At 52.3% G+C, this 14294-nt stretch overlaps 1 protein-coding gene across 2 annotated transcripts in view; it reads left to right on the forward strand.

Annotated features, from left to right (window-relative positions):
- The window catches only part of HUNK (hormonally up-regulated Neu-associated kinase), a 49347-nt gene that overhangs the window by 16679 nt on the left and 18374 nt on the right, over positions 1-14294 (forward strand). For both annotated transcript variants that reach the window (XM_059871152.1, XM_059871160.1), the window contains exons 2-3: positions 2908-3200; positions 11955-12010. In XM_059871152.1, coding sequence (XP_059727135.1) covers positions 2908-3200; positions 11955-12010 — 349 coding nt within the window. The remainder of the gene's footprint in view (positions 1-2907; positions 3201-11954; positions 12011-14294) is intronic.

Raw genomic sequence — 14294 nt, forward strand, 5'->3', positions numbered from 1 at the left:
GGAGGTTCCTCCTGCCCCAGCAGCAGCAGGTGGGTGGCAGGTCTGGGAAGCTTCCCAACAGGAGCTGGTGCCTCCTGGATGGCCACAGGGATGGGGGGCACCCCAGGGTGGCTGTGACCCCCCTCCCTGCCTCGTGGCAATGCCATACTGCTGACAGAGGGCGTGCAAAAAGCGTCACCTCTGGTGGCAGCAGCAGCTCTGGCTCCCAGATTCCTCCAGGCAGCGTTTGGCCCTTGGAGCTGCTGCTTCTCAGGTTTATTTTTCGCCCTGGGGGCCTTGCTGTGAGCGTTTCTGTGCAGTTTGGTGCCAGTCAGCTCCAGCCTCCCCCGGCTGTCTCTGGCTGAGGCTGCGGAGCCCTCCCCGAGCAGGAGCTGGCAGTGTCCCCATCCCTGTCCCCGTGCCTGGGGGACACGTGCTGCTCTCTGCCTGGGCACACGTGTCCCTGCTGGGGCTCCAGCCCCTCTCTCCTGCAAGGAGAGCAGAGGGGCTGGCCCTTCCTTCACCTGCTCTCCTGGGTGCTGAGGCCCACCCTGGAGGGTTTTTGGAGAGCGGCAGCAGTTGCTCATATGATGTGTCAGAGCAGAACCTTCAGGAAAAGCAATTCATTCCAACAGTGTGATTCTAGGACTCAGGAACCAAAAATATGGGCTATTACTCATCTTTGTATCTCATAACACAGAATAACCTAAAGCATTTATCTATTTACACAGCCCAGCTTTAGCCAAAAGCAGAATGTCAAGAGCCACTGTTGCTACATATTGAGAGTAATTACTTGCTTTATCATTTATTTTTTGTATTTCTGTGCCAGTGTTGGCCAGGAACTGGAGTCAGGAGACTTGAGTTAGGCATGATGCAGAGACAAAGAGCCCCTCCTTGAAGCTTGGGAGAGCAGAGCTGAGTAATTGGCGTGTCTTGAGTGGGCTGTGAGAGCTCCAGTGTGTTTGTTTGATGATTACCCGACATCTACAGTATTTTCTCCACCAAATGCTTTTCCCCTTCTGCATGAATGAAATTTCCAGGTGCATGCACACCCATCCACCCTGCACAGGAGGCTCTGTGTGTTAAGTGTGTCTGGGCACACTGGGTCCCTGCTTGCCTTGCTCTACCTCTGGATGAACTCAAAATCAGGGATATATGGCTAAGTCAGCCCTGGGGTAACTCTGTGCAGAGACTGATCCCTAGAACAAGGTATTTCTGGAATAAATCTGCTGTCCCCACCTTGGTCAGCTCTGTCAGCTCTGCAGGGGGATCTCCTGGACCTGAGGGAAGGGGAAAGGTGGCTCAGAGCTGGGGTGAATCCCAACACTGCCTTGCTCGTGTGCTGGCGTTGGTGGGGTGCCTGCCAAGGTACCTGCCAAAATTAGGGGAAAAGTTTGTCCCTAAGGCACAGAAAGCTCATTCTTGGTGGTGGAGGAGTGCTCCAGTAGTGCCATGGCTGGCTCTGTGTGCTCAGGGGGTTGCTGCACCTCCACAGCTGAGCTCAGGTGGGCAGCACGTGTGGACTTGTGTAATGTGCTTTTTGTCTAATGTGCTTTTTGTCTAATGTGCTTTTGTCCAATGTGCTCTTTCCTGTCAGTGAATTAGGGCTGCCTTACCAATATCAATAACAGAAGGCTGCTCCATACTGCTACCCCTCCATGCTTGGTACCCTGCAGCTGTGATAAATACCCACGTTTAATTTATTTTTTATTTCACTGTTGCAGAGATTGTGTTGTGCTGCCGAGGTACAGTGTGGTATCTCATGTTTGTGTGACCTGGGAATCTGTTTGTCCTGGCCAGAGTAACTCCTGTGGTTTGCTGCCTGAACACTGCTCTGTGCTCAGCTCCATCTCACCAGCTGAGAGAATGAACTAATTGAAGTCTGTTTCCTTGGTGAATCACCTGGGGCTTTCACAAGGGGTGAAACCCAGCTCTGATTTACCCCTTGGTTTATCTGATGGCTGAATGGTGTCTCTTTAATGTCAGCAGTCAGGAATGTAGCTGCCAGGTGTTTGAGGTCCTGGGTTCACCCGGGCAGCTCTGGTGGGTGCTGTGCACCTCACCTCCTTATCAGGATGATCTTTCCATGGCAGGAGCACACTCAGCCAGCAGCACACTCAGCACTATTGGCTCCTGGCTCTTAGCACACACTAGGAAACCCAAATTCCTGCAATTTCACCCTCCAGTTCCAAGGCACTCGTGTCACAGGGGAGGTGTGGATGACCCTGAACGTTTCCAGGGATGGAGCAGCCTGTGCCAGGGCCTCACCACCCTCACAGCTGGGAATTCCTTCCCAATATCCCATCTAACCCTTCCCTCTGGCAGTTTGAAGCCATTCCCCTTGCCCTTGTGCCATGCCCCTCTCCAGAAAAGGCAGAAAAAAGAAAAGTGCCAGGAGAGTGGTACCAAAATGTTTTTTTTTTTTTCCATGGTATGTTTCCATGCAAATCATGCAGAGCCAACCCTTGACTACAGTTTAAGGGAATTGTAATGAAAGGATAGCATCTCCAGTCTTATGTTGGAAGCCAGGAAAAGCCAAAACCAGCACTTAAAAGTTGTAAACAGCAGCCTGGAGGCTTTCTGAGTAAGCAGCTGCAATAAATGCCCGGCCTGAAGCCTGTCGAGTGTTTGTGGGTGGTTAGTGGGATTGTCCCCTCTCCTTTGCTGCTGATTTCCTTGCAGGAATTCTGGGCTGTCATTGTACCAGGAAATAAAGGAAGGACCACTCAGTGGGGCTGCAAGAGCAGCTCTTCTTCCTCTGACCTGTGCAGCTGTGCCCGAAGCCGTGGCGTGCCAGCCGAGGGGGCACATCCTTTTGACCTCTGCCTCCTTTGAATGTTTTATGGTTTTTTTTAAGGTTTGTGCAGCCTTAGAGCAACGAAGCATGGCTGTGCCAGCTAACAGCCCCCTGTCCTGCTCCCTCCCCAGGTGGCAGTGAAAGTGATTGACAAGAAGAGGGCCAAGAAGGACACCTACGTCACCAAGAACCTGCGGCGTGAGGGGCAGATCCAGCAGATGATCCGCCACCCCAACATTGCCCAGCTGCTGGATATCCTGGAGACTGAGAACAGCTACTACCTGGTCATGGAGCTGTGCCCTGGGGGCAACCTGATGCACAAGATCTACGAGAAGAAGAGGCTGGAGGAGCACGAAGCCCGCAAGTACATCCGGCAGCTCATCCTGGCCGTGGAGCACCTGCACCGGGCTGGAGTGGTGCACAGGTGAGCTGGGAGAGCCCCTCAGGCTGGGCTCAGCTCCTCTCAGTGCTCTCTGGGTGTGCTGGGAGATTTCCCTGTGCTCCTGAGAGCTTTGTGGCTGCTGCTGCTGCTGGTGGTGTTTGGGTGCTCTTGCCTTGGGCATCAGGCTGTACCTGCAGGAAGCACCAGCAGCTCCTCAAAACCAGCAGCTGCTCAGGCAGGAGCTGGACTCCATGGTCCTCATGGATCCCTTCCAAGCAGGATTGTCACCCTGGTTTTTTAAGGTTTTCTAAACCTTCTGATGTTGACATTCTTGTCATGAACCTCCCCATGCACTTTGTGCAAATAACTCATTGTTTTGCATTCTTTAATGGAGGAAAGGAAATTGGATGGGCTGTTGGCTTGTCCAGGGTCTCTGGAGAGGTGGCACTGTCACCCTCCAGTCCACTGTCCCTTTGGAAATCTATGAATGTTGGAGTCAGAAAATAAAAATCCCTCTTTACCTTAGCAAGAGCAGCAGGTTGTTTCGTGTCCTGTAGTGACAGAGGATATTCTGGGGGTCTGTGCCAGGGAGGAGAAGGCACAGTCCACAAGCAGGGCCCTGTCACTCCCCAAAGCTCTGCCCCAGCAGGAGAGCAGGAGGAAATACTGATTATTTCACTGCTTCTTTGAGAAGGTGCTTGTGCAAGCCTCTTGTGCCACTGCTGGGAGTACAGCAGGGTGGGGGCTGAGCTGGTTTGCCCAAAGCCTGGCAGTGCCAGGGCTGGCACCAATCCCCTGCAATCCCTGCCTCCTGCTTCCCTGCTCTTTGCACTTTTGCATCACCTCAGCAGGGCCTGGTGAGAGGATGGAGAGAGCCAGAGCACCCCCTCCTTTCCTTAGCACCTCCACCCACAGAATCACAGGATGTGCTGGCTTGGAAGGACCCTCAGGGATCAGCCAGCCCAGCTCCTGGCCCTGCTCAGGACACCCCAAAAACCCCTCCCTGTGCCTGGCAGCATTTTCCAAAGTTCTGGATGTCAGAACTTTGGAAAAGTTAGGGGATGCCACACCATCCAGTTTGCCCAGAGTGCCCCAGGACTCCTCCTTGGGTGCCTGCTGTTTGACATGTTGGCTTTGATAACTATTAATTTTTAGCATTTTCCAGCCACTCCTTGAGCTCTGTGCATGAGCAGGATGTGCATCTGCTGGCAGGGGGATGCTGTGGGGTCAGGAGTTCACCTGGGCTCCAGGGGGAGCAGGAGAAGCTCAGCAGAGAGGAAGATGATGGATAAAGAGTGCCTGAAGGCCCTGAGCAGCAGCTGGGAGGGTGCAGGTGGAGATGTCACACGTGGCTGCCTGTCCCTGTCCCTTTCTCCTCTCCGTGCTGCCATGGAGACAGCAGGGTGGTGGGCTGGCTGGACCTTTGGAGCCAGCATCTCTCCTCTCCTCTCCCGTTCCTAGGTGTATTTATAGGAAGCTGGGCTAAGAAGGAGGCTCTGCTTTCTAAATTTGGGCCAGCTGGTGTGAAGTCTGGCCTCCCACACAGTTCCCATCTGATGCTGAGCAAGTTGTGTGGGCCCCATCCATCCTCTTGGCTCCTGTGGGCACGCTGCAGGAGCCAGACTTCTGAATGCTCCCCAGGATCTGCCTCTGCAGGAGCTGGGCACAGCCCACAGCCAGCCCCTCCAGCTGTGCCCAGCTGTGTGCTGGCTGCCCACCCCTGTGCAGCGTGGGTGCAGCTGCCTGCCTGCAGCTCCACGTGCTCCAAAAGCTGCTTTTTTTCCTTGGCTTGGGGCTCTGTGTGCTCCTGGGATCCAGCAGGGATAACTGGCACGGGCACAGGCTGCCTCTGGCCTCACCTCGAGCTGCATTTCAGGTGCCACTGTCAGGAATCTTTGAGCAGGCACCAGGCTCTCTGTCAGCCTCAGAACTGCTGATCTCTCTCAATTATTGAGCCCAGAGCTTGAGGCAGGGACAAGGAAGAAGTTGTTCTCACTGCTTTCAGGGATCAGGTGATACCCAGTGTTTAGAGAGAGGGAGAGACAAAGGCAATAAATCAAGTTTCTGAGATGGGCAGAGGAAAACCAGGCAGGAGCAGATGAACACGTTGAGCTTCCAGGGGCAGGATTGGGTCAGCAGCAGCAGCAGCAATCCCTCTCCCTGCCAAATTCACCTTCTGCACAGGGGCCAAGGCACTTACAGGGGGCTGGCAGGCTTGGCTTTGGTCCTGTTCTCCTTCAGAGAGGACTCAAACCCACACCTTGCACAAAAACAGCTCCTTCCCTCAGCACGGGCTGGGATCAGCTGTGGTGAGAGGGAGGCAGGGCTTTGGGGCCAGGGAGAGCCTGAGTTCCCTGTGGATGCTGAGTTCCTGGGTGGATGCTGAGTTCCTGGGTGGATGCTGAGTTCCTGGGTGGATGCTGAGTGTGGATGCTGAGTTCCTGAGTGGATGCTGAGTTCCTGGGTGGATGCTGAGTTCCTGGGTGGATGCTGAGTGTGGATGCTGAGTTCCTGGGTGGATGCTGAGTTCCTGAGTGGATGCTGAGTTCCTGAGTGGATGCTGAGTTCCTGAGTGGATGCTGAATTCCTGAGTGGATGCTGAGTTCCTGGGTGGATGCTGAGTTCCTGGGTGGATGCTGAGTTCCCCTGTGGATGCTGAGTGTGGATGCTGAGTTCCCTTGTGGATGCTGAGTTCCCTTGTGGATGCTGAGTGTGGATGTTGAGTTCCTGGGTGGATGCTGAGTTCTCCTGTGGATGCTGAGTTCCCCTGTGGATGCTGAGTTCCTGGGTGGATGTTGAGTTCCTGGGTGGATGCTGAGTTCCTGAGTGGATGCTGAGTTCCTGGGTGGATGCTGAGTTCTCCTGTGGATGCTGAGTTCTCCTGTGGATGCTGAGTTCCTGAGTGGATGCTGAGTTCCTGAGTGGATGCTGAGTTCCTGGGTGGATGCTGAGTTCCTGGGTGGATGCTGAGTTCCCCTGTGGATGCTGAGTGTGGATGCTGAGTTCCCCTGTCTATGCTGAGTGTGGATGCTGAGTTCCCTTGTGGATGCTGAGTTCCCTTGTGGATGCTGAGTTCCCTTGTGGATGCTGAGTGTGGATGTTGAGTTCCTGGGTGGATGCTGAGTTCTCCTGTGGATGCTGAGTTCCCCTGTGGATGCTGAGTTCCTGGGTGGATGCTGAGTTCCCATGTGGATCCTGAGTTCTCCTGTGGATGCTGAGTTCCTGAGTGGATGCTGAGTTCCTGAGTGGGTGCTGAGTTCCTGGGTGGATGCTGAGTTCCTGGGTGGATGCTGAGTGTGGATGCTGAGTTCCTGAGTGGATGCTGAGTTCCCCTGTGGATGCTGAGTTCTCCTGTGGATGCTGAGTTCCCCTGTGGATGCTGAGTTCCTGGGTGGATGTTGAGTTCCTGGGTGGATGCTGAGTTCCTGAGTGGATGCTGAGTTCCTGGGTGGATGCTGAGTTCTCCTGTGGATGCTGAGTTCTCCTGTGGATGCTGAGTTCCTGAGTGGATGCTGAGTTCCCCTGTGGATGCTGAGTTCCCTGTGGATGCTGAGTTCCTGGGTGGATGCTGAGTTCCCCTGTGGATGCTGAGTGTGGATGCTGAGTTCCCCTGTCTATGCTGAGTGTGGATGCTGAGTTCCCTTGTGGATGCTGAGTTCCCTTGTGGATGCTGAGTTCCCTTGTGGATGCTGAGTGTGGATGTTGAGTTCCTGGGTGGATGCTGAGTTCTCCTGTGGATGCTGAGTTCCTGAGTGGATGCTGAGTTCCTGGGTGGATGCTGAGTTCCCATGTGGATCCTGAGTTCTCCTGTGGATGCTGAGTTCCTGAGTGGATCCTGAGTTCCTGAGTGGGTGCTGAGTTCCTGAGTGGATGCTGAGTTCCCCTGTGGATGCTGAGTTCCTGAGTGGATGCTGAGTTCCCCTGTGGATGCTGAGTTCCCTGTGGATGCTGAGTTCTCCTGTGGATGCTGAGTTCCCTTGTGGATGCTGAGTTCCTGAGTGGATGCTGAGTTCCTGAGTGGATCCTGAGTTCCTGAGTGGGTGCTGAGTTCCTGAGTGGATGCTGAGTTCCCCTGTGGATGCTGAGTTCCCCTGTGGATGCTGAGTTCCCTGTGGATGCTGAGTTCCTGAGTGGATGCTGAGTTCCCCTGTGGATGCTGAGTTCCCTGTGGATGCTGAGTTCCTGGGTGGATGCTGAGTTCCCCTGTGGATGCTGAGTGTGGATGCTGAGTTCCCCTGTCTATGCTGAGTGTGGATGCTGAGTTCCCTTGTGGATGCTGAGTTCCCTTGTGGATGCTGAGTTCCCTTGTGGATGCTGAGTTCCTGATTGGATGCTGAGTTCCTGAGTGGATGCTGAGTTCCCTTGTGGATGCTGAGTTCCTGAGTGGATGCTGAGTTCCCTTGTGGATGCTGAGTTCCTGAGTGGATGCTGAGTTCCCTTGTGGATGCTGAGTTCCTGAGTGGATGCTGAGTTCCCCTGTGGTTGCTGAGTTCCTGGGTGGATGCTGAGTTCTCCTGTGGATGCTGAGTTCCTGAGTGGGTGCTGAGTTCCCCTGTGGATGCTGAGTTCCTGGGTGGATGCTGAGTTCTCCTGTGGATGCTGAGTTCCCCTGTGGATGCTGAATTCCTGGGTGGATGCTGCAGGCTTGGCTGTCCCCCCCCACTCTGTGCTGGCCCTGTGACCTCAGCACAGCTCCCATGACCTGTGTCCCTGTGACCTAGCACAGGAGGAGGCAGCAGCAGCCCTGAGAGCAGGGTGACAGTGCTGGGCTTCCTCTGGCAGCTGCCTTCTGTCTGTCCAGCCCTGAATTAATCCCTCCACGCTGTTTCTCAGATCACTGAGCTGCTCCTTGGGAGGCTTCCAGGCAGTGAATGAGCAGGTCTAATTCTGCCCAAAGGGATAGAACTTGACAGAATCATATCTGCAAGCATTTTCTCTGGCTTAACCCCTTCTCCTGCAAGCAAAGAGTGGAGAGCATGCAGGAGAAGCCCTGGTGGTGTGATCTGGGTTTGTTCTCTCTGAGCAAGTGAGGGAGGAAAATTAACAATTACCTCAGGAGTTGTCCTTCAGAATCTCAGGCCTCTGACTGTGGCAGCTCTAAAAACAGGCTGCTCAATCAGCTACTGAGGGAGGCAGGGAGGGAAAAAATAGTGCAGGAGTCTGATTCATTCCCTGCCTGGCTGCAATGGCAGCGTTCTGTTGTTGTTGTTGTTGTTATTTTTACAGCAGGTAAAAATACCAGCCCTTCCATGTGCGTGGTGATCCGGGGCTGTTGGGGTTGGCCACGTGTGGAGCAAACTGCAGCATGGCCAGCCAGAAAAGGGGCTGCTGCTTGTCCCTCCAAATGCTTCCCATGGAATGGGGCAGGGCCCTGGAAAGCTTTTGGGTGGCGTTTTTTATTCTATTGCAAACAAGAAGGAAGTCCCAGGTTTTGGCTGTGTTGTTTTGTGGATGGCATAGCCTGCCCCACTGGGGGGGAGAACCCCCAGATGGGATGAAAGTGGCATGAAATTTGCTTGTGCTGCTCAGAAAGCTGCATAGCTTCCAGGCCAGGCTGGGCATGGCAGGAAGCACTCGGATCACTGCTCCTTGGACAGGAGCAGGCCCCCAGAATCCAGTGGAAATGCTTCTGTTAACAGGCACTGATGTGCCAGCAGCCTGAAATGAAAGAACTTCAAGAAACCTCGCTTTTATTTAGAGGTGTAAAAATACCCCCAAACTCATTTCTGACTGTGTGGATGCATTTTAAAGCTCTAAATATGTCATCTGCTGAGGTGGGTGAAGCCTGCAGAGTGCAGAAGCTGCTGCATCTTTGCTGAGGGGTGCCCAGGGTTCAGAGCTCCTGGGCTGCTCACTGGAAGCAAAAATGCCACTATTCTATTTATAATTCCATGTTATCATTTGGGTTGCTTTCCCTCTGTCAGGAGAGCTGCTAAAAATACGCTTGCCACAAGCTCAGCTGTGAATCAGGTAGGAATATTTATCTTTTCCTCTCCCTGACAGAGGAAAACAGAACCAAATGGCAGGGTCTGGCGAAGCTCTCTCTTGGCAGAGGCTGTTCACACAGGTCCTCGTGCTGTCAGAAAGCAGCACGAGCAGCAAGCCCTCTGGGAGCACAGAGACAGCAGGGAAAATGAAGTGAAAGCCTTGGTGGGTGCCACTGCATCCCACAGGAAACTCTCAGGCACCCTTTGAAGTCATTTGAGCAGAGCTCAGTCCCACCCAGAGCAATTGCTGTCAAGGAGAAGCCCCGAGTGGGGTATGGCAGCAAAGGTGGCTGCTGCATTCCCCTTTTCCTGCCCTCCTGGCAGCACACTCCTGCCTTCCACTGCCCTGTGGTGATGAGAAGCAGGTGGGGAGCTTGGAGGAGAGGAAAAGCCCTGGGCTTCTGGGCAGAGTTAGGGGATGCCACACCATGCAGTTTGCTCAGGGTGCAGCAGGGCTCCTCCTTGGGTGCCTGCTGTTTGGCATGTTGGCTTTGATAACTTGCAGCCTGTGAACTCTGAGTGCCAGCAGCCTGGCTGCTGATGCAATGCTAATGACAGGTCCTGCTCTGCAGAACAAACTCTCCTTTTGAAGCCTGGGGCTGGTTCATTCTCCACTTTATTTCAGATCTCAGAACTACCTGTGGCCATTCTCCCTTGGAGGGCTCTGCTGCCAGCAAACATTGGTGTAAACATCATTTTAGTGAGGACAACGGGCCAGATTCCTCTTTTACAGAGGCAGCCACGTGGAATCCAGTGGCAGAAGAGCTGGGCTCAATAATATTTTGATATCAAAAATATCAAATGAATATTGATATGTACCTTGGTACATAAATGTGGTGATGAACCCGAACCTCTGCAACCTCCACAGCTCCTGCACAAGGCTTGGCCTTGAGGGCTGATGGTTCAAAAGTGATTTTCTGTGATTAAAAACAAGATTCAGGAGAGAGCAGCCAGCCACTGCTGCCGTGCAGCTGCTTGCTGGTGAAACCTTCCCTCTCATCCTGCCTCCCCCAGACAAGAAATAAAGTGTGAAATGCCAAACTTCCCTTTGCAGCCTGCCATGCCATGGGATAAACTGCTCTGGGAGCAGCTCGGGGGGTCACTTGCTCCAGGCACTCACTTGTGCTCCTCTCTGGGGGTGCTTGGGCTCTCCAGGGTGGTCCAAAGAGACAAACCAGCCCCAAGGACAGCAGGACAAGCTCCCAAAGGAGCTCAGCCCATAGGGATGGTGTCTTTTGAATGCAGGGAATGCCAGCTGTGTGCTGCCAGCTCCACGAGCTGGGGAGACAGAAATATCTGCTGTGGGAATGCAGCCTGCCCTTCCTGCCTTCATTATTCCTAGATTTGGTTAATTTGTCCCACAGTTAGACACTCCCAGCATCAGGGAAGTGATTCCTTAGGCAGAGGTGGCCCTTCTTCTTCCTTCTGCATTTAATGGCTGAGAGCATTTCTGAGTTTTTCAGCAATGAATGCCCAGAACTGCCTTATGAGGCAAAACCCATAAATAATCCTTTAGTTGTGGTGGGGTTTGGGGGTTATTTGTTTGTTTGGTTTTGGGGGATTTTTGGGGTTTTTGTTGGGGTTTTTTTTGGGGGGGGTTGTGGTTTTTACTGACCATTAGATCAGTTACCTCTGGCTGCAGATCTGCTGGGAACAGAGGGATGGGCAAACAGCTCTGACCAGGTCTGACTGCACTCTGTGCTGAGCCAATGTTTACTTTCCCATCTTTTCCCTCTGATGGCTTTCAAATGCCCTCTCATATTTACCTTTTGTTCCTTTACCTGGAGGCCTCTAAAACATCTTTCCTGGTGTTTGTGGTTAGCCCCCCTGTCACTCATTTGTTATTCTGATTGCCTGGATGTCTCTTCTCCCCAACTTGCAGCTTGCTCTGTTCCCCTTTCCTTGCCTTTAAAGTCTTAAGCCTGATCTCTCCATCTGTGATGGAGGTGCCTTCCATCACTTGCCAAGGCAAGACATCCTGGATGTCACTGACTCCCCATGATTACAGCTGATGGCTTCATTATCCAGATTTTCCCTTTTTTTTTTTTTTTTTTTTCCCCTCTGTGGATATCCCAGCGTGCTGATTCTTCCAAATATTCCCTGTCTGGATGGGGGCAAAAAAATCAGTGTGGGGAAGGCTTAGCCAAGTGCCAGAAGTCTGCTGCACAACGAGCTGTGCAGCAACCAAAATGACATTTTTCCATTTTTCACGTTGTGCTTCGTGCTCAGGCAGCACAGCTCGGGCTTCTGGGGTGATTTTCTGGGTGGCATTGGACAAACCACTTCCATCCCTCAGCCCTGGATTTTAGCTGTGCAGTGTGGGAATAGCTGGGGTGATGCCTGCAAGGAGTTTGGGTGCTCACAGCAGGCAGGTTCTGGTCCCTCCTGCAGACACAGGACGTTTGACTCCTCAAAACTCGGGTTTATCCTTCAGCTGGGACCTTGAGCTGGGAGGAAAAAGGAGAAATTGACCTCCAGCTCCCAAAACACGCTTAAAATGTTTCCAGTTTGGAAGTTTTCTGTAAACTTCCAGTACTCGGGGAACTCAAAGAGCCCGGCTAATTACAGGATGTGCTGACAAGTGCTTGTAATGTCATTTTGTGCCTGAAGAATAGGTGGGAAGCAGAGTGTGAAAGCGCTGTTAATTTTGGGCAGGATGCATGGGGCTTTCTGCTTTCCCCCTGGAACTGTGTGTGCTGCTTTCATTGTGCATTTGATTATAGGCAAGCCTTGCACTTGCACTGATGAGAGTCAGGCAAAGCTGCTTCATTATTTTGGAGACTGACTCAAAATATTTTCTTTCTTTCAGAGACTTGAAGATAGAAAATCTGCTGCTAGATGAAGACAACAATATCAAGCTTATTGGTATGGAACCAGTTTGGCAATTCCAGTAATTAAAATTGTTGGTTTTATCAAGAGAGTTTTTGAGGCTTCATAATCCCCCATGTGACAACTGCTAATGTTGCTGCAGAGAGGAGCTGAGAGAGTATAGATAGCAATCAAGCTGTTCCTGACAGCATTTTGTGAAAAAAAAACCCCATCCAAATAATTCAGATTTAACTGGGTATGGGAATAATCCTACATCTCCAGCCCACATCTTTCATACTCAAATGGGGAGCTCGGTAAAGAATTTAAGAATTGACACCACAGGAGAGCTTTATTTTATTATCCTGAGCATTTCTGGTGTGCTAGGGGCTGCATTCTGCCCCCGTGAACATATGCTTCCACTGAAGTCAGTGGGAGTTGCACACATTTTTAGCAGCTGGCAAAACGTGGTCCTATATTTGTATTTGTTACATTTGCTCCCAGCACCCAGGACAAAATTGGTTGAGAGGGCTGTTAAGGAATAAAAAAGATCAACGGTGGAGCCTCGATTGTGTTTAGGTATCAGTTGTGTGTGGAGCTTGATTCATTCAAGCTGTGCAGGCATCTCAGATTAATCATTGCTGGGGACAGCCTCTCACTGCCTTGCAGAGCTCCCATTAATGTTAATGTGGGCTTTGAAAAGGAAATATTCCTCTCGTGAGAGAAGTGCCAAACATCTGCTGGTGTTTCTGCCCTGCCTACACTCCTGCCAGCAGCTCTGGCTGTGGCTGCAGGCTTCAAAACTCAGCTGGCTCTCCTCAGAAAGTTCCAGGGGCTGGAAAGTGCTGAGGAAACCACTCAGCATGCAGACAGCCAGGTCAAAGGGACGCTCACTGCGGGGTGTGCAGTACCTGCACCTCCCAGCAAGCAGCAATCTGACATACCCAGCTTTTACTTTGGGAATTCGGGGTTGGAAATGCCACCCCGGCTCCCAGGGGTTGCTGTGGGAGGTGAGAGCAGAGAGAAGTCTGTGTTACCTCAGCTGAGGGCCAGGAGGACTCTGAGAAGTGGCCATGAGTCATTCCCCAGGGCTGATGGACAGCACCCACCACCCTGATTCCACAGATAAGCCAGACCAGGTGGTTTGCTCCACCAGCATCTGATGGATTGAAGGAACTCACATCACTTCCCTGTTACTGGGTGTCTGATTAGGGCTTGGCATCCAAACCAAGCCCTTCCCAGATGATACCTGTACAGGTAAAACTCACCTGCCAAGAAAAGACTCCAGGCCTGTGTCTGCAGCCTGCTTTGGCTGCGTGGAAGGGTCTCCTTGCAGTGGGTGCTGGGGCAAGGACAGGGGAAAGAGGGGTTGGGTCTGATGCTCAGGCAGGGCAGGTTGCAGGCAGTGTGTGTGCTAAAGCAAAGCAATTCAATCCCACCCAAGTGACTTCCCATGATTGGAGCTGATGCCTTTGTTATCTGGATTTTTGCCCAACTGGGGGGTGTTGTAGCAAAAGAAATGCTGCAATATTTTGTGTAGCCCACCTCACTAGAGGTGATCACATCACATAGTTCTTCCCAGGAAGGTTCTTCAGGAGTGAAGAACATGTTTGGAGGGACTAAAGTGTTTCTTCTCAGGACTGGGAGAAGAGCCTGAGCTACAAAACCATCTCATGTTGCCTGCTGGGGTCTCCATGATTTGCACAGCAGCTCATGAAAACACAAATGTTGCTCTTGCAAGAGCTGTGCAAGGGAGAAGCCTTTGCTGGGCTCCTGGAAAGGGAGAGGCAGGCAGTGGCAGCCAGGTTATCAGTGCTGGGGGTCTCACTGCTCTCATGGAGACCTGCAGTGCATCCTTAATAAAAGCAATAGGAATCACACTGTGATCACCTGGTGCTGACACACTTCAATAGCAATATCCTCACTGCCATGGCTGTGGAACCCCTGTCCCCAGCATGCTTCCTCCATTTGCACACATCCTGCTTTTCTGCAGGGAAAGAAAAGGCATAGCAGCTGAAATGAATGAGCTGCAGCAAGGGAATAAGGGCTGGCAATTGAAGCAAATAGGAGAATGAAAACCTGTGGTAGAGTCCCCTCCCCTGGTCCTGGTGAAGGGCTCTGATTGCCACCAGCACAGAGCACAGCCCCTGTACCCTGGCGTTGTCAGACATCACAGAGCAGCCCAGTCACTTGGAGCTGGCACAGCAGGCTGAGGGCCAGGAGCAATGCTGTGTGGAGATGTTGTTTCCAGGAGTTTCTAAAAGTATTTCACAGCTGACAGAACTCCTCTCAGGCCACAGCTAAGGAACACCTTAATTAAGGTAATGGATCCTCTGCAGTATGT

This window comes from Haemorhous mexicanus, chromosome 2 (genome assembly GCF_027477595.1).
Source record: "Haemorhous mexicanus isolate bHaeMex1 chromosome 2, bHaeMex1.pri, whole genome shotgun sequence".
NCBI classification, from domain to species: domain Eukaryota; kingdom Metazoa; phylum Chordata; class Aves; order Passeriformes; family Fringillidae; genus Haemorhous; species Haemorhous mexicanus.